Source organism: Epinephelus lanceolatus, chromosome 2, assembly GCF_041903045.1.
Source record: "Epinephelus lanceolatus isolate andai-2023 chromosome 2, ASM4190304v1, whole genome shotgun sequence".
NCBI lineage: Eukaryota > Metazoa > Chordata > Actinopteri > Perciformes > Serranidae > Epinephelus > Epinephelus lanceolatus.
Window position 1 is genome coordinate 20,988,228 of NC_135735.1, and position 18,635 is coordinate 21,006,862.

The 18,635-nt window shown below is 41.1% G+C and overlaps 1 protein-coding gene across 1 annotated transcript; it reads left to right on the top strand.

Moving 5' to 3' along the window:
- The first annotated feature begins 727 nt into the window (after window positions 1-727).
- On the top strand, window positions 728-5,933 carry sult5a1 (sulfotransferase family 5A, member 1). Its single transcript, XM_033629181.2, has 6 exons — window positions 728-1,014; window positions 1,253-1,464; window positions 3,509-3,635; window positions 3,745-3,842; window positions 4,125-4,305; window positions 5,521-5,933. Exons 1-6 carry the CDS (start codon window positions 876-878, stop codon window positions 5,682-5,684), a joined length of 921 nt encoding a protein of 306 aa, XP_033485072.1. The 5' UTR covers window positions 728-875; the 3' UTR covers window positions 5,685-5,933.
- Window positions 5,934-18,635: the final 12,702 nt, after the last annotated feature.

The window sequence follows — 18,635 nt, forward strand, 5'->3', positions numbered from 1 at the left end:
GAAAGCAGCGGTGACAGATGTAGCAACCCCAGGTGACAACAATATCAGGAAGAAGGAACACGAGAAGCTCGAAAAATACCAAGGGCTGAAAGAGGAGCTTGAAAAGATGTGGGGAGTAAAGGCAACAGTTGGGCCAGTGGTAGTCGGAGCACTCTGGGCTCTGACCCCCAAACTGGGAGAGTGGCTCCAGCAGATTCCAGGTACATCATCTAAGGTCTCTGTCCAGAACAGCTAAGATACTGCGCAGAACCTTCGAACTCCCAAGCCTCTGGTAAAGGACCTGAGCTTGAGGATGACACACCATATATATATACATATATATATAAGGACAAGGGTTCATGCAGTTATAAAATGACCACTAAGAGACAAAAAAGAAACAAAATAGAAACAAAAATAATTACAAAAATGGGCCAAATCACTAAAAATGGAGAGAAAACAACTACAAGGAGACACAAAATGACTGTTAAGACACACAAGAAGCCAAAAAAAAAAAAAAAAAGCGTCACAGAGACAAAAAAGGAACAAAAGGAAACAATACCACAAAGTCTGTGTGTCTTGCTCCTACGTAGGAGAGGTGTTGGGACATATCTGTACACAGAGGCACAGTTGCCTCATAATCTGCCCATGTCTGGAGCTCTATGTCATCTTTTGCAAACACCCACTGTATGACACCCATTTGGGGAGTCCCATTTGCATTTCCTCTTTTTAGCATACATATAGCCTCTGTGGCCATCAGCCTCTCTCACAGAGCGGATGTACAAAGATAGACTACAAGACAGACAGACTGAGCGAGAGGAAGGTAAACACAAGAGGAAAACTAGTCAAGAGGCAGCTAATCAAGACCAGCAAATAACATCCTTATATCAGAGTTGGATATGGCCAGGTTGGATGTCATAGAGAAGTTTCATGGTATTTCGTTTCCCGGACACCTGCACACCCAGGATTCCTTACAGCACGCTCTCAAATTTCCGTTTGAGGACACGGATATCGTCATTGTCTCCTACCCAAAGTCAGGTAAGAAGAGACAACGAACTGATCCAGATACATGGTACCTGTTGTGTCTTTGCGCGTGACGCAACTTAACATGCGGGCATGTTGAGTAACTCATTGTACACAAAATGTCAAAATCCATTAACGTATGTAACCATTACTGGTATGAGCCTACTACTTAGCTTTTAGTGTCTTTTTGCTTGTTATGTGTTTATGAATGGATTTAATGAAAGTCAGATGCTCCTCTCTGTCCTCTCAACAGGCACCACATGGATGCAGGAAATAGTGACTCTCATATCCAACAGAGGGAACCCACACTTGTCCCAAACTGTCCCAAACTGGGCTCGGGCTCCCTGGCTGGAGCATTATTATTTCACTGAAGTGATGGAGGCTTCACCCACCAGACCTGGAATCATCACTACACACATGCCTCATCACCTGCTGGGCCCCGCCCTCCAGGGCTCCAAAGCCAAGGTCAAATTTACATGTTATATGCAAACATTTGGACAATAGAGTTATTCTAAGCATAGAGACAGACGATCATTCAACCAGGCCAATATACTGGCTGATATCAGTTATTGCAGATGTGTCGCAACAGTGTATACAATATGTTGTCAAAAAGGTTTTAAGAAATTGTAGAACAGAAATGCTAAAGGCTTGAGATAAATCAATAACGGTATCACCAACAAGCAGTACTGGGAAATGTCCTGCTCAGTATGTACAGTACAGGCCAAAAGTTTGGACACACCTTCTCATTCAATGCGTTTTCTTTATTTTCATGACTATTTACATTGTAGATTCTCACTGAAGGCATCAAAACTAAGAATGAACACATGTGGAGTTATGTACTTAACAAAAAAAGGTGAAATAACTGAAAACATGTTTTATATTCTAGTTTCTTCAAAATAGCCACCCTTTGCTCTGATTACTGCTTTGCACGCTCTTGGCATTCTCTCGATGAGCTTCAAGAGGTAGTCACCTGAAATGGTTTTCCAACAGTCTTGAAGGAGTTCCCAGAGGTGTTTAGCACTTGTTGGCCCCTTTGCCTTCACTCTGCGGTCCAGCTCACCCCAAACCATCTGGATTGGGTTCAGGTCCGGTGACTGTGGAGGCCAGGTCATCTGCCGCAGCACTCCATCACTCTCCTTCTTGGTCAAATAGCCCTTACACAGCCTGGAGGTGTGTTTGGGGTCATTGTCCTGTTGAAAAATAAATGATCGTCCAACTAAACGCAAACCGGATGGGATGGCATGTCGCTGCAGGATGCTGTGGTAGCCATGCTGGTTCAGTGTGCCTTCAATTTTGAATAAATCCCCAACAGTGTCACCAGCAAAACACCCCCACACCATCACACCTCCTCCTCCATGCTTCACAGTGGGAACCAGGCATGTGGAATCCATCCGTTCACCTTTTCTGCGTCTCACAAAGACACGGCGGTTGGAACCAAAAATCTCAAATTTGGACTCATCAGACCAAAGCACAGATTTCCACTGGTCTAATGTCCATTCCTTGTGTTTCTTGGCCCAAACAAATCTCTTCTGCTTGTTGCCTCTCCTTAGCAGTGGTTTCCTAGCAGCTATTTGACCATGAAGGCCTGATTCGCGCAGTCTCCTCTTAACAGTTGTTCTAGAGATGGGTCTGCTGCTAGAACTCTGTGTGGCATTCATCTGGTCTCTGATCTGAGCTGCTGTTAACTTGCCATTTCTGAGGCTGGTGACTCGGATGAACTTATCCTCAGAAGCAGAGGTGACTCTTGGTCTTCCTTTCCTGGGTCGGTCCTCATGTGTGCCAGTTTCGTTGTAGCGCTTGATGGTTTTTGCGACTCCACTTGGGGACACATTTAAAGTTTTTGCAATTTTCCGGACTGACTGACCTTCATTTCTTAAAGTAATGATGGCCACTCGTTTTTCTTTAGTTAGCTGATTGGTTCTTGCCATAATATGAATTTTAACAGTTGTCCAATAGGGCTGTCGGCTGTGTATTAACCTGACTTCTGCACAACACAACTGATGGTCCCAACCCCATTGATAAAGCAAGAAATTCCACTAATTAACCCTGATAAGGCACACCTGTGAAGTGGAAACCATTTCAGGTGACTACCTCTTGAAGCTCATGGAGAGAATGCCAAGAGTGTGCAAAGCAGTAATCAGAGCAAAGGGTGGCTATTTTGAAGAAACTAGAATATAAAACATGTTTTCAGTTATTTCACCTTTTTTTGTTAAGTACATAACTCCACATGTGTTCATTCATAGTTTTGATGCCTTCAGTGAGAATCTACAATGTAAATAGTCATGAAAATAAAGAAAACGCATTGAATGAGAAGGTGTGTCCAAACTTTTGGCCTGTACTGTATGTATCCAGGGGATTCATATCAAGGTTGATTGTTCATGCCCACTTTTAGCCAGTATACCATTACCATTTTAAACTCTCAGATATCAATATTTGTACTGCTGTATCTGGTATCTTGGTTGAGTTAAGTACAAACAGTGTGACGATGTTGCTGTGTGACATCTCACAGATTATCTACGTGAGCAGAAACCCTAAAGACGTGGTGGTTTCCTTTTACCACTTCCACAAAATGGCCAACTTCCTCCCTGAGCCTGGCTCATTTCCAGAGTTTTTAAATCATTTCCTGGATGGCACACGTAAGTTGATGTCGGGACAAAAAGACATATTTATGTTATTTTTTGTAAGGATGTGGTGATTTTACTCCCTAGCAACAATATGTTTATGTGGTACTTCTCTTTGTTTCAGTGTCCTATGGCTGCTGGTTTGACCACATTAAAGGCTGGACCAGTCAGACAGCAGCTATGAACGATATGCTTCACATCACCTACGAAGAAATGTCATTGGTAAAAGAGGCTTAACATATCACTCTCATCACGCTAAATGTCCATTAGCTCATCTACCACTGACAGAATGATGTTTACACTGAAGTCACTTCCTCAAACATGCCTTCCGAACGTGACCTTACATCTTACATCAGAGGTTATAATAATCCCCTATTTTAAGGAAGCCATGGCACACTGCTTACAACAGTCAGTGACCTTTTGCAATACTAACTTTATTTTCTAATCAGTTTCTTTTTTGATAATCTATTTTTAATAATATCATCATCTCCTTCCTGCTGTCAGGACCTACATGGCGCCATAAAGAGGGTGAGCGCTTATCTACAGAGTTCCCTGCTGGAGGACGAGATCAACAGCTGTGTGAAACACTGCAGCTTCAGCAGCATGAAAGACAACAAGATGGTCAACTACACCCTGGTGACTGAGGACATAATGGACCACAGCAAGGGCTCCTTCATGAGAAAAGGTGGGGCTCTGCTCTGTCATATGCTGATGAATCAAGTGTAGTTGACTGATTGTGTCAAAAAATGTGACCCAAATGTAAAAAAAAAAATCACTAATGGTTCTTTTACTGCAGTAGTTCCCAACCTGAGAGTCGGCACTTAACAAGAGGTCTCAAGATGAATTTGAGGGGTCATAAAATGATTAAGGAGATTAAATAATATATTATGTTACATAGATTTTAGTTTTTCTTGTAAATACTGTATTAATTAATCTCTTTGGGCCTCTAAGAATCCTTCAGTTGAGTCAACAAGAGTTAGATAAAAGAGTAGTTGGAAGTCAGCATATTTCCGTGAATGTACAACAATTTATTTGAGGTTTCTAAAAGGAACAGGGTGTAGGATTTAGTGACATCTAGCAGTGAGGATTGCAAATTGCAACCAGCTAAAACTTCCCCCATGTGCCTAGCATGAACTCCCAGTAAAGATTCCTTTAGTGTTCATTGTTCAAGATGTTTTTAATTATCCACAAAGGTCTCTTCCCCTCCAGAACAAACAGACTAGCTGATTTAAACTGGTAAAAACACTGAATAAAGCGGTTTCAAATCAGTGACCCAGCACATGCTAATGTGTGCTCGCCTTTTTTCCTCGGTTAACTTAAGATCCAGACGTTCAGGAGGTTTGTAATGGCAGCCGAACTTTCCACTGAGGTCTCTTCCTCCTCAAAACAAATGGACCCGGTGATTTAAACCGGTAAAAATACTGAATAAAACAGTTTCACATTAAAAAATAATGTTTTTCCGTTGCTGTTCAGCTGGTCATGAAGGGGCTGCTAACGACAGCAGCTGATGCGAAAAACACAAATGGCCCTATCTACAGCCAGTGTTTGGTTTGTCCACTCTGGGCTACTGTAGAAACATAGCAGCGCAACGTGTGTACTCCATGGGTGAAGACTTGCTCCCTAAGTAAAAATTAAAAGCTAATTCTAAGGTAACAAAAACACAATTCTTATTTTCAGGTGATTAAACACTAAAGGAAACCACTACTTACTATATTATTTGCCATTTCTGCCAGTATATCCCCCTAAATCCTACACACTGGACCTTTAACATCCGTAACATCTGTAAAGAAAGGAGTCAACAGGCCTATGTTTAAAACTATGATCAGCTGTGAGGAACAAAAATGCACACTTTAATTAAATATCTATATAAATCTCACCCTGTTCCCTTCCTACACTTCAGGTAAAATTGGAGACTGGAAGAACATGTTCACAGAGGAGATGAATCAATATTTCTCAAGAGTCTTCAAGTCCAAGATGGAGGACTGCACTTTAAAGTTTGAGTGGGGGGAGCAACATGAAGAGGACGCTTATAAACAAATCCCACTGAAGAACACAGAACTGTGAAACAAAGCTAATTAAAGTTTGAAATGATGTAGCAGATGGATAAAGGGTGGATGTGTATCTCTAAGTTTCAGCTTAAATAGTTCAAGGAACATTTTCTGAAATGCAATGTTGAGTACCCTTCATTGCCTCTCATGTATATTGCAGTGTGTCTGTGCATTATGTAACACTTGTAATGATGTATGCAATCTCTTATTATTATTATTTCCTGTGTATATATCTCTCCGATAAACTGAATCCTCTTACAGTTGACTATGGTCCAACTTATTTGAATTTCACGCAGAACAAGTGGCACTTAAGGTTGCTAATGTGCAGTACAAGCAACGAAAGTGACAGTTATGTAAGCAGCACAACAATGAGCAGAGGGGGAAGGACAGGTCAAAGGTTTTAACACAAAACTCCTTGTCCAGAGGGCTGAGCCGTCCTTGTGCATCCTGTCACTTCACAGACCCGAAGAAAAGTGTTGTTCCCCCTCCAGTTTCCATGTACAGCAGAGCTTTGATCAAATCCTGTCGTGTGTGCGTGTACAAGAGCAAACATATGGCACAGAGTGTACAGAACACACTGTGCTCTGTGGCTGAAAGGACCGCTTATATCTGATGAAAGGCATCAGTCTGGTAAAGGCTGATATGAGCATTATTACACAGAGGTAGAGTTTAAATGGTTGTAGATATTTCTGCTATTCAGAGGTCAATGAAATCACTTGTATGTGGGTTTTGCTGGGTGTAAAAATAGTGACACTGAGATCCATATTACATCATGACTGTCTGTCATTACGATAACATTTTTGTATTTAGTCTGGCATGTGCAGTTGAATCCCCCAGGACCCTACTGTGAGATTGTTTTTGCTTTGTGGTTTAAATTAAATCTGAATTTAAAATTACTTTGGAAGATTAAAGCAAATCAGTGTTTTTTTCCACTTCTAACCTCAATAGATGTACACTTAAATTAATAGTTTGTCATTTTGGGAAATACACTAATTCGCTGAGAGCACCTGCTTATACATTAAATATGAAGCTACCATCAGGACAGAGTTAGCTTAGCATAGCATGAAGACTGTAAACAGGAGGATACAGCTAGCCTTGCACTGGCTATTAGCTTGTTTGCAATCACGTGACTATTGTAGTGCACAAAATTCAGATGGAGGGCAGGAAGTGATAAATTCTTTATACTGCATTAACAAGATGTAGAGAAACGTGACTACATAAAAGGGTTGGATGAACCTGAAGGCAGCAGGTATCGTCAGAAAATTTAAACTTACTAGTCCATACCCATTGGCAGCTTCTACCTATGCCAGTCCTCAATGCATATGTGCAGTTTCACATAGTTTGACCACGTCAGTGAGTAGAAAAACGTGGGACAGACACAATGACTGACTGACAGAATGACACACTGACAGTTTCCGTGATTATGTACAGCATACCATACCATGACTTAGTCATATCAAAAATTAGAAAAAAAACCCAACAACATTTGGCCACAGGGGGAGCCACAGCAATCGGTCGCATTTTAGCCATTTTTAAGCATTTTTCTGTTGTTATAGCGCCACCCAGTTGCCAATTAGAGTTAAATTTCTCCAGTCACCTTGAGGCGTCCTGTTCTACATATCTACCAAGTTTAGTAAAAATCGATATGGCGATTAGGCCTAGATAAGAAATTAGCTCTCTAGCGCCCCCATTTTGTTTGATGGGGTCAATAATGGAGGGGTCCCCTCACATTATGTGTGGTCATATGCCTACAAAGTTGCGTGGTGATCGGTGAAACCCTTGAGATGTTAAACACATTTATGTGATGCGCCACACCCTCCGCAATATTCATTGCCTTATAGAAGCTCAGTTTTAGTAAGTTTTCCAACTTTTGCCAAGAGGGAACTTTAGATATTGGTCCCTAGATTATGTTCACCGAGTTTCATGCATGATTGGTCAAACTTCCTAGGAAGAGATCGATTTTAAGTGTTTTTTAAAAAATTCAAAATGGTGGAAAATCTGTATAACTGGAAGTTATGGGTTCTTGAGGCAAATGTGTTCCTCATGAAGAGAGGCATCTCTGTGCAAAGTTTCATGTCTCTACGACATACGGGGCATGAGATATGCGCATTCAAATGTACAATTTCAATCGGTTGCTATAGCGCTCCCCTTTGGCCAATTGATGTAATATTGCTTCATTCGCATCCTCCCATGACCCTCTACCACTGTGCCAAATTTCACATGGATTGACCAAGTCAGTGAGGAGAAAAACATGGAACAGACACACACACACACAGACAAAGTTTTCGTCATTATATTTTAAGATAAGATGTTGGATGTGATCCATACCTCGTCCTTTAAAGTCTAAACCTCCTGATGTTACTGACATTACATGGCAAGCTGATGAAAGCCTACAAGGGTCTAGTGGCCTATACCTATTTTGTGTGTAGTGAAATTGACATGACCTTAAAAGTTTAACCTTGAGGCTCATTTAATTGGTAAAACTGAGAGGTACATTTAATATTAGCAACAAACATTAAACAACAGCAGCTAAGATGAGCAGTATGAACCATGGGTAAATTAGAAATGCTTCAGTTGCACAGACTGGATTACTGTTAATGTATTATGTTGATCTGTTCTGTACGACATCTATTGCATGTCTGTCCGTCCTGGAAGAGGGATCCCTCCTCAGTTGCTCTTCCTGAGGTTTCTACTGGTTTTTTTTCCCCAATAAAGGATTTTTTTGGGGGAGTTTTTCCTTATCCGCTGCGAGGGTCCTAAGGACAGAGGGATGTCGTATGCTGTAAAGCCCTGTGAGGCAAATTGTGATTTGTGATATTGGGCTTTATAAATAAAATTGATTGATTGATTGATTGACTGTGTCCTGTCTTGTTTTAAAATTTAATAAGTGGTAGAATATGATGGACGACCAGATCAACAGCTGAATGACTAATAGATTTTCCATGCTATTTTGATGGTGTGGAAATACGTACATATACTAAAACGTGTGGCAAAATACAGTTTAAAAAAACTACAGCAGAGAGTCAGAGTCTGATTTAGATGTGTGTCGTCTAAAATTTTTCATATTTACGGGAAAACTTCACCAATTTTACCGGTGTTGGGGAGTTGGACTAGTGATGGGCAGAAATGAACGAACAAATCTCTTTAAACAAATCTTTTTAGTGTCTGATATGTACCAGGTCAGCCGACCAACATCTGAGTCGTAATCCGTATGGTGTTGTATTGTAGCACAGCGATGACACTGACTGAACACATCAAGACAGATTAAGTTGTAGCTGAGTTGAGACTATGCCAGCCAATGCCAATGGTGCATTCAGATGCTCCACGGATGGTCATTTTGTCAGCTTCTGTTTGTTGATGAGTTTTAAGCTGTAATGTGGAAACAACATCAACGCTATGAGGAAGATGGGTTTTATTACTGAGAGCGGTTAAACTACAATGATAACAAAAAGCAAAGGAAACAGATCAGGTGAGCCATGACATTTGATCAGGGACAAGTTTTTCAGATTATTCCAACCTCACATGAATGTAGCACAAGGCTGCGGAGGTAACTGGCACGTCTGCTCCTTAAAGAACAACAGATCGTGAGCACACATAGCCTACATACGTACAAGTGGGATGCTGATTCAGTGCATTAAAATTAAATGTTATCTGTATTAATGTAAACGTTTACATCATGGCTAGTAATGCACTGAGAAGGTTTGTGAGGCTGCCACCCTGCTGTCAGACATGCATGTAATATAAAGGTGTCAAGGAGAACTGAAACCATACTTTGAAAAAAGTATCAAAATCTGACAGTCTTAAGTGCTATATCGTAGGCAACTGGACCTGCTTGAGACATTTTGCCTCTCATCCAAAAGGCTTCTTCAGTTCTGAACTGAAGCCAATCCATCAATGTTATAGGATAGGTGATGCAGTTTAACTTTAATTTAACTTTAAAGGACCAAGTCACTCGGATTCTGAAAACATTTCTCATTCACCTTTCGTGGTTACTCGTCATGCAGAAACGTTTGGTTTAATTTTTCCAGGTTTTATGATATTCGTCTCTGAGGTTATTGCTGCCGAACTGTTACTGTGGAAATATGATAAGTCCATGTGCAAAGTGTTGAGAGAGTTCTGTGGATTATCCAGCATGACAGGGACATGTTTTTCAAAACACAGTGTTGCTGTTGAATCTTTTCTGATGTCAGATTTCAGTGCTTTGGGCGTCACAAATGAAATTCTGTTCACCTTAACTATATTGAAGTAGCTGCAAACATATCAGAGATGCATATCAAAATCTGGAGAAATAAAACCAAAATTCAGAGGTAAATAGAAAAAACATGCTGATTTTAACACAAAGCTATAACTAAATTGGGTTCTGCTTGATAGGATAGGCGAGAAAAATGTCTTCATTAATCTAACAATTCATTCTTGGAGAAGTGGTGAAGGTTGTTTTAAAGATGATCCAGGCTTCAGACTTTTAAAAACAAGGCTACAAATAAGCAGCAAACATGTTTTATCTCCTGACACGAGTCGATTCAGCTGAGTGCAGATGATTTGAATAATCTACTTTAAGCAACAGATAGCCTGATTGTTTTTCTGTGCCACACAGCATGTACCGCTGAGTTAATTTTGAATTATATGTTTTTTTATGGTTTATGTGGGTTTGTGTGTACTTTGTGGGTGTGTGTAAAAATCTGTGTCACATGTGTCACGTGTGTTTACACTTGATGTCAGCTGGCCTAATTTGAAAGAAATGATGTTCAAAGTCAGGCTTACGCCACCTCGAAGATTATTGTTTCTGGTCTTTTCGAGACATGGAGTGAAAGCCTGCTTCATGATAGAATCATTACACCTACCAGAGCTGCACGTCTGTAAATGAGATTCAGCTGCTCAGAAAGCCCAAAGCAAGAAAAGAAAATTATACAAAGACTCTGTAATTTTGTCTGTGAAATATGTGTCTCCTGTAGAGAATCAATTTGGGGAACATACATAATTTTTTTATTTTAAGTGACACAAAAGTGGTTTGCTTTGTTCTCTGCCTTCACCTTCTGTCACTGATCTTTTTGATTTTTGTTTAACATGTGCAGAGTAATCAAGTTGACAAGGGCTCCCTATGATGTTGTATCAGTTGCTATTAAAGTCAATGCATGGTCTCACACACACACACACACACACACACACACACACACACATACATGTTATTGTAGCATTTGCACCCTTGGTTGCACACGCACTCTCACACATTTCAGCCATGTGAGAAGCCACTTCACACTTCTCTGTATATCCGGCTTCAGACGACTCTGCTGAGGGGAAGGAAGTTGAAGGGTAAAGCTGGTGTCAGTGCAAATTGCATTGCCAATGCCATTCAAATTTGTTATTATTATTTTTTATTAATAATCATTATTATTGGTGTTGCTGCCTTGTTTTGGGTGGGGAAAAAATTTGAGCTGTTAATCAACTGTTATATAATTTTGTTAGTGTTTTCAGATTAAATTATTGAATTATTATTGCCGTTAAGATAATACTCATTAGTTTAATGTTATGTACATTCTTCATAAATATCACTCACTGGCTAATTAAACCTCTGTTCAGGTTTAAATTGTGCTGAGCTGTGCTGAAACAGGGTTCCTTCCTTAAAAAGTCTTAAAAGGCGTTGAATTGATAAACTTAAAAATAAGGCCTTAATTGGTATTAAAATGTCTTCAATCAATCTTTCAAAAGCCTTAAACACTAACACATGGCAAGCAGGATTTTATTACTGTGACATTTTTTTTTTTGGTTAGTTGAACTGAATGTCTCTGGCATTAATGTCACACAGATGAGGAAAGCAGAACCAGACCAGCAACACACAGCTAGTTGTCACTGCACATTGGACGATACAGAGGTGCAAATTTCATAGAAATGGGGTATTTAGATGAGATACAAGATTTCACTGCATGGCTGAAAGCCCTATAAGGCAATGCTTATGAGGCTCAGCATATTGATGCAAAACGTTTTTCAAATCTGCATTATGTGAATCAAGACAGTGGGATTACACATGCAGAGTGGGAAACACAAGAAAAAAACTTGTCAACAATTGCAGGAAGCTCTAGTTCTGTTTTACCGTCGACCCCCAAAGTCACTTCTTTTATTGCAATAAACGTTTTGGCAAAATTGTCCCTAACTCTAAACGATTGATGACGGTTATGTTTTTTCTTTCTTTGTATTTTGGTTATTGTGAAATGGGTCTTAAATTTAATTCTGGGTGGCATTAAAAGGTCTTAAAAAGTCTTAAAGGGGAACTAATGTTTTTTTCAACTTTGGCCCTATTTTCCGATCTACTTTTGTCTAAATGAGTGATAGGATGTTCAATATTTGACATTTCTCCAGTACAAAGCTAGGGCTGACCTGCCTGCAGCCCGTGAGCGTGCGCTATATTAAATAATAATGCACTCAGACAGCGCCAAACAACATCAAAATACGTCCACTAAAAGTGCATTTTTTTCACACAGATACAGGCGGTCATCAAATTCAAATGGCTCATCCAGATCCAGTTGGTCAAAATCGGGTAAAAATTCAGCCATGACTACTCAAACAGAGTAACTCCTCACGTTTGTAAGGTCACTCCAGCGGTAACTTCCTGCAACAACTCAAATCCCGCGAGACGTGAGATTTCAGAGCCAGACTTTTACTTTCTGAGTGTTTTGACTTGCCACAACAAACATGTCCACATTTTTACCCAATTTTAACCAACTGGATCTGGATGAGCCATTTGAATTTGAAGACCGCCCGTATTTATTTGAAAACGGAGTACATGGACGTACACGCACGCAAAACTCATTGAAACTGAAGAGCGTCGGGGCGTCGGTGGCTTAGTGGTAGAGCAGGCGCCCCATGTACAAGGCTGTTGCTGCAGCGGCCCAGGTTCGACTCCAGCCTGTGGCCCTTTGCTGCATGTCACTCCCTCTCTCTCTCTCTCCCCCTTTCACACTTGTCTGTTCTATCAAATAAAGGCTAAAAAATGCCCCAAAAAATATTTAAAAAAAAATAAAAGAAACTGAAGAGTGGACGAGGAGAGAGAGGGAGCAGCAATAGGCAGTGGAACATGACTGAATCCAGCTAAAGGTAAACACAGACGTTCATTTCTCCTTTCTGTTATGTTGTCGGATAATTATACTAACAATCCGAACCTATCTGTGTGAAAAAAATGCACTTTTAGTGGGCGTATTTTGACGTTGTTTGACGCTGTCTTATTTAATATAGTGCACGCTCACGAGCTGCAGGCAGGTCAGCCCTAGCTTTGCACTGGAGAAATGTCAAATATTGAACATCCTATCACTCATTTAGACAAAAGTAGATCGGAAAATAGGGCCCAGGTTGAAAAAAACATTAGTTCCCCTTTAAATCCAGCTTGCCTTAAGCTGAAAGAACTCAATAAAGATATCATGAACCAAAAAGAATTATAAATATATATAATATAAATAAATATATAATATAAAGTACCCTAACAGGTGCAGTATTGCTAATGGGAGTCAGGAAGGACTCCTGTTGCATGTCATTATTTTCATTTTAGCAGTTTGAACCCTGTCATTTTAAATATCTAACACTTGAATTTAAAAGACATCCTCCTAAATTACTGGTGTGATAGAACAGAATAGAATATAATTGAACTTCAATTGCCAGGCAACCAGAGTCAGTGGTATTTGCTTTCGGTACATATATACAGGACACTGCTTCATAGTCACAACATCAACAAGCGCATACAGACATACATGAATAAAGACATCCACAGAGCATATTGCGGAAAACAATAGCCCTGTGGCCAAAACCCCCACAACGTGACACACATGAACCAAAAAACCACATAACAAAATACACATCAACAGTACAACACAGTCAACAACTACAACAAGTCCATATGCATGCTAACGGAGAGAGTTGAGTGTTCGTATTGGCTCCAAACACAAAGGAGTCACAGAAATCTTTTCCACAGACTTTCAAAAGACAATGTTATAAAATCATAGCTCGTCTACAAACCCACACTGGACTGTCTCTACTTCTGCTCTTCAGCTCAAGCATCATGTAATATTCACTGCTCTCTCTGGTTTTCTGTTTAACTCTAACATAAGGTCATTGATAGTTAATGACATGATGATACAGAGAGATGACATGATATGACTCATCTTGCCACCAGGTGGCCTTGTTTATCCAGCACACATCTCTCTGGCAGGGTAAAGGCATTTATGCAAGACCCACTGTGATACATTTTTCAGGGTTACTAGACTTGTCTGGATGCATCAACCTCTGTATAGTTTCAAATAGGTCTTAAAGGTGCTCCAGCTTTAGACACAAAGGTCAGTTTACACATCGGGGGCAATACTGCTCAGCCTGTGAAGACAAGCTTTGTGGCGTCGGAGGGAGCTCTGTTTAAGTCTGGGAAATTTACTCAAGTGACATCATTTGGGTAATTTGGGTTTAGAGACTACAGATTCTTTATAGGAACATACTCAAAATCAGGATATCTCAGCCCCTGCTGTACCTATTTCGACCATTTTAATCTTTTAAATCTGTGTTTTGCAGGTACCTAAACTTCGTGGAAATGCAATGAATAATCAGAATGCCCAATTAGAGATATTAAGTGTTTTGGACAGCAATGTAAAAGGCCCTGTCTGACACACATGGCAATGCTTTCTCATCCCAGGTCGTCATATACCGATGCTTTCTCAAGCCCCTGACGTCATACTGATGCCGAAGGCGCCCTTTTGTGTCTCTATGAGACATACTCTTTAACATTTGTATGTGACGCACAGCTGTCTCCTGGGTGAAACTCGCTCTAACAAGTGGTTAAAGTTTGTTGTGGTTAAGTTTAGGCAACCAAACTGTTTTAACTGTCGGTAACATTCAAATGTTTCAGTCACCTGCACATGTGAAAAGAATATTCTCAACGAGCATCCAGTCAATAAATTAATGTCCAGAACAATGAAATATCTTGATTGAATGATGATACAGACAGAGTTGATTACCTTGATGATTTGATGAAAACATGCATGAGAAGTGATCGAGATCATTTTAGCTGCTTATGTTCTGCTGTGTTTACGTCAACAGTAAATACCATAAGTTATTACACCTATGATCAAAATGACTTCCCCCCTCCACCATCACTGTAAATCCCCTGATACGTATCGCCCATGTGTTGACCATGTGGTCAAAAATGTTATAGTCTATACACACAATACATACACAGTCATTCATTCATTCATTCATTCATTACATTAAGTATGTATCCCGAGGGATGGTTTGCCCAGGGCATAAAACTAGCCAGGACCGCCTCTGCCTAAGACATCAAGGGATGTAACAACAGCCTTGGTTCTGCCAAGCAGTCTGGTTCAACCTAGTTCAGTTTGTTAGACATTAGAAGTTATTTTTTGAGTTTCCATTGTCAAAAGTTGTGGATGTTACCAGCAGAAGTGTTTTAATCCGTCATGTTTTTCTATCACCCCTCTGTTGAGGTTTTTTGCACACTGAGCCGAGCTTGAAACCCACAATTCACAAAATCTCCCTAAGGGCGCATTCACACCAGGATAGTCCGGGGGACTCGGTGCGATTGGGCGGGGAATGCCGAAAAATTTCATACTTTCATTTGGTTCGGTTCACTTTCACACTGCACTTCTTAAAGCGGACCAAACCGCCTGGACAACGTCACACAGTTACAACAGCTGCTCGTTTGGGGGTGGTATTGTCTGAAACGACCACTGACCAGGAAGAAAAAAAGCATGAGGAAGAAGAAAACCCGGCTCATCGATTGGCCAGGACTGAAAACGGAAATCCATCCCCTTCAGCCAGGTTGGTCACCACAAAAATGCGATGTGCTCTCCAGAGTTCGAATGAGCATTCACACCACTCCAAACGAACCGAACTATACGTGGAAGCGGACCAGGGTTCTTTTTTTGTTGTGAAAATGTTGGCATGCAAACCTATCAAAATCATCTGTGAGGAGGAAATACAGAGACGGCTGGATGGAGAATGAGTAACAACCCTGCCTACATTTACAAAAACTGTCTGTGGTGGAAATGCTTAACATATTTAGGGTTTAGGTATATGTCCGCACAGGTTACGTACCAGTTCTAAAGGAAAGATACTGAAAGTGTTTTGTGGAGGCGTATCTAAAATGTCGGTTTTTGATGACCTGGGAATGAGTACGGGCTGTAGATCTATGTTTGAAAGTTTTTTTCTGTTTGAGTTTTTTTCAGATTGAAGCTGCTGCACAGTAGAGGGAGTCCACCTGTCTGAAACTGATAACATCTTTGGTTTAAAGTGAAGCTCTGTAAAGCTGCCTCAGTACTTTTTGTCATTGTTGTCCTCGTTGTTGTTGGGGGGGGGGGAGGAGGAGTGCATATTGACAGAGCTGCTGCGGAAAGCGTGCTGACCTTTTCTATTTTCCTGTGGTATGGGAACATGAGAAGATGCTGTTGGAGAGGGTTGTGCGCACTGTACACATCCTATAATGAAACCAGAATGGCCAGGACAGCACAGAAATAATATACTGTCTTCTTCAAAGAGCTTCGCTCAGGGAACAAAAAAAGCACAGAGCAGAACCTCTCGACAAAGGAACAGCAGATATCCCTTCATGTGTAAGGCAGCTACACACTGATTATGCCACTTCTTAAACCGTATATGAATTATAGATGCTTTTTATTTGATCAAATTTTGGCACATATTTTCCATCATTTGTTGGTGATAAAGTTTCTGGTATGAATACTTGACCAGTGTTTGTTTCATGCTGAACTGTGGCTCCTAACTGATAAGAGACGGGTAATGAGACCAGGAGGTCTGAATGGAGTCATGGCAGGCGGTGGTGCCTTGGACAGGAGAAAGTGTGACAGTCGTGGCTTTTCCGTGGCATTTAATCCCTGTCAGCTTCATCATCCTCCCCATTGTTCCTTTCCCCCACATTAGGCACTTAACAGCTACAGAGGACGCAAAGTAGGCAACCAGTGTGAAAGGAAAAGGAAGACCTTGAGCTTCAATCATTTGCACGACAATATTCACACGTCACTGACACCTAAAGTGACAAAACTTTTCCTTTGTTACAGATGCTTTTGTTGTTCCACAGGAACATTTGAAATATTTGTACTTGCTCTTTATTTCTCTTTTCAATTACAGCCACAACAGCCTGTGCCTCTGTGGTAAAACACAGGAAATGTCACGATGTCCCAGTACAGCTGATCCATTTTGTAGGTGGTGGAGGTGTTGGAAGAGTTACATTCACACGGAGATGGTGAAGTAAGAGCAAAATAAAGTTAACTCTCTAAACTATATTGGATGCATCCAGACCTGTGAATCCACCCACTCCACTGAGTTCGACCTGACTGATGGGTCTGGCATCGTGACGTGACGTTCTCAGATACAATAAAAAACGACCAAAGAGCACCGCCAGGGACTAGATTAGCCAGTCAGTGCATCCGGGTTGACCTAAAATGATGTTAGATTTAGGGAGATAGGTTGGTCTTGAGTGATTGAGTAGGGAAAATCAAATTCCTGTCCCCAAAAGAAATCAGTTAAAGTGGATGCACTGCCAGGCTGAAGATGAAAACTGAGAGTAATGAACTCATAATTCTGTCTGAGATGACACATTATGCCATGACTTTGTGTTTTTGATATGGGATATTTGTTAATCAATTTAAAAAGGTGTGGTTTTGCTCTTAGAAACTGCTGCTCTGGGTTGTTACCATACTGATACCACTGTCAGAAATGCCTCTGCTACTGCCTAAAATGCTGGATCGCGTATCGGCAAGTACGCAAGTCTATGAACCAAGCTGATACCACGTAATCTATTAATTAACTTTTGCTAGATAACACTGGATAACAGGGTGGCACGGTGGTGTGGTAGTTAGCACTCTCGCCTCACAGCAAGAGGGTTGCCGGTTCGATCCCTTGTCGACAAGAAGGGCGTGGGAGCCCTTCTGTGCGGAGTTTGCATGTTCTCCCCGTGTCAGCGAGGGTTCTCTCTGGGCACTCCGGCTTCCTCCCACAGTCCAAAGACATGCAGATTGGGGACTAGGTTAATTGATAACTCTAAATTGTCCGTAGGTGTGAATGTGAGCGTGAATGGTTGTCTGTCTCTATGTGTCAGCCCTGTGATAGTCTGGCGACCTGTCCAGGGTGTACCCTGCCTCTCGCCCGATGTCAGCTGGGATAGGCTCCAGCCCCCCCGCGACCCTCAAGAGGATGAATGAATGAATGAATGAATGAACACTGGATAACACAGGTTCTTTCAGTGGAAACCAGTTCTTCTTCACTGCTCTAAAACAGTAGTCTACACAGCAAGCTGCACAGTGCAGCCACTGGGAAGTGCTGCATGTAGCAGCATTTACAAGCAGACCAGATCAAATGCCTGTATGAGAAAGCTGCTCTTGATTGTTCAGAATTTTCATGCAGGCAAAATCCAGGAAGTAAAACGTTGAAGAAGAGCACACTTGCAAGATAAATGTGACACTTTCTAATGTCACAATGGAGGGACAACTACGCAGGTTGATTTTAGTGCGATTGCTGTGTTCACACCTGCTCAAACAAACCGCACTGAGGGGGCAAATGAACTTGAGTTTGATTGAACCAAACCAGACAGGGCAGGTGTGAAAGCACCCTAAGTGGTAACAAAATGTCCATTTAGTCTGTTGGGCTAATTCACATGTTTCAAGGGACAGTTCAACCTCAAATCAAAATACATATTCTCCCTCTTACCTGCAGTGCAATTCATCAATCTAGATTTTGTTTTGGTGTGAGTTGCCAGGTGTTGGAGATAGCGGCTGTAGAGATGTCTCCCTTCTCTCAGATATAATGGAACTGGATGGCACTCGGCATGTGGTGCTCAAAGCGCCAAAAACACATCTGAAAAACTCAACAGCAATGTCTCTTTCCAGAAATCATAACCTGGTTACTCAAGATAATCCACAGACCTTGTTGTGAGCAGTTTCATGTAGGAGCTATTTTCTATCTAATGACT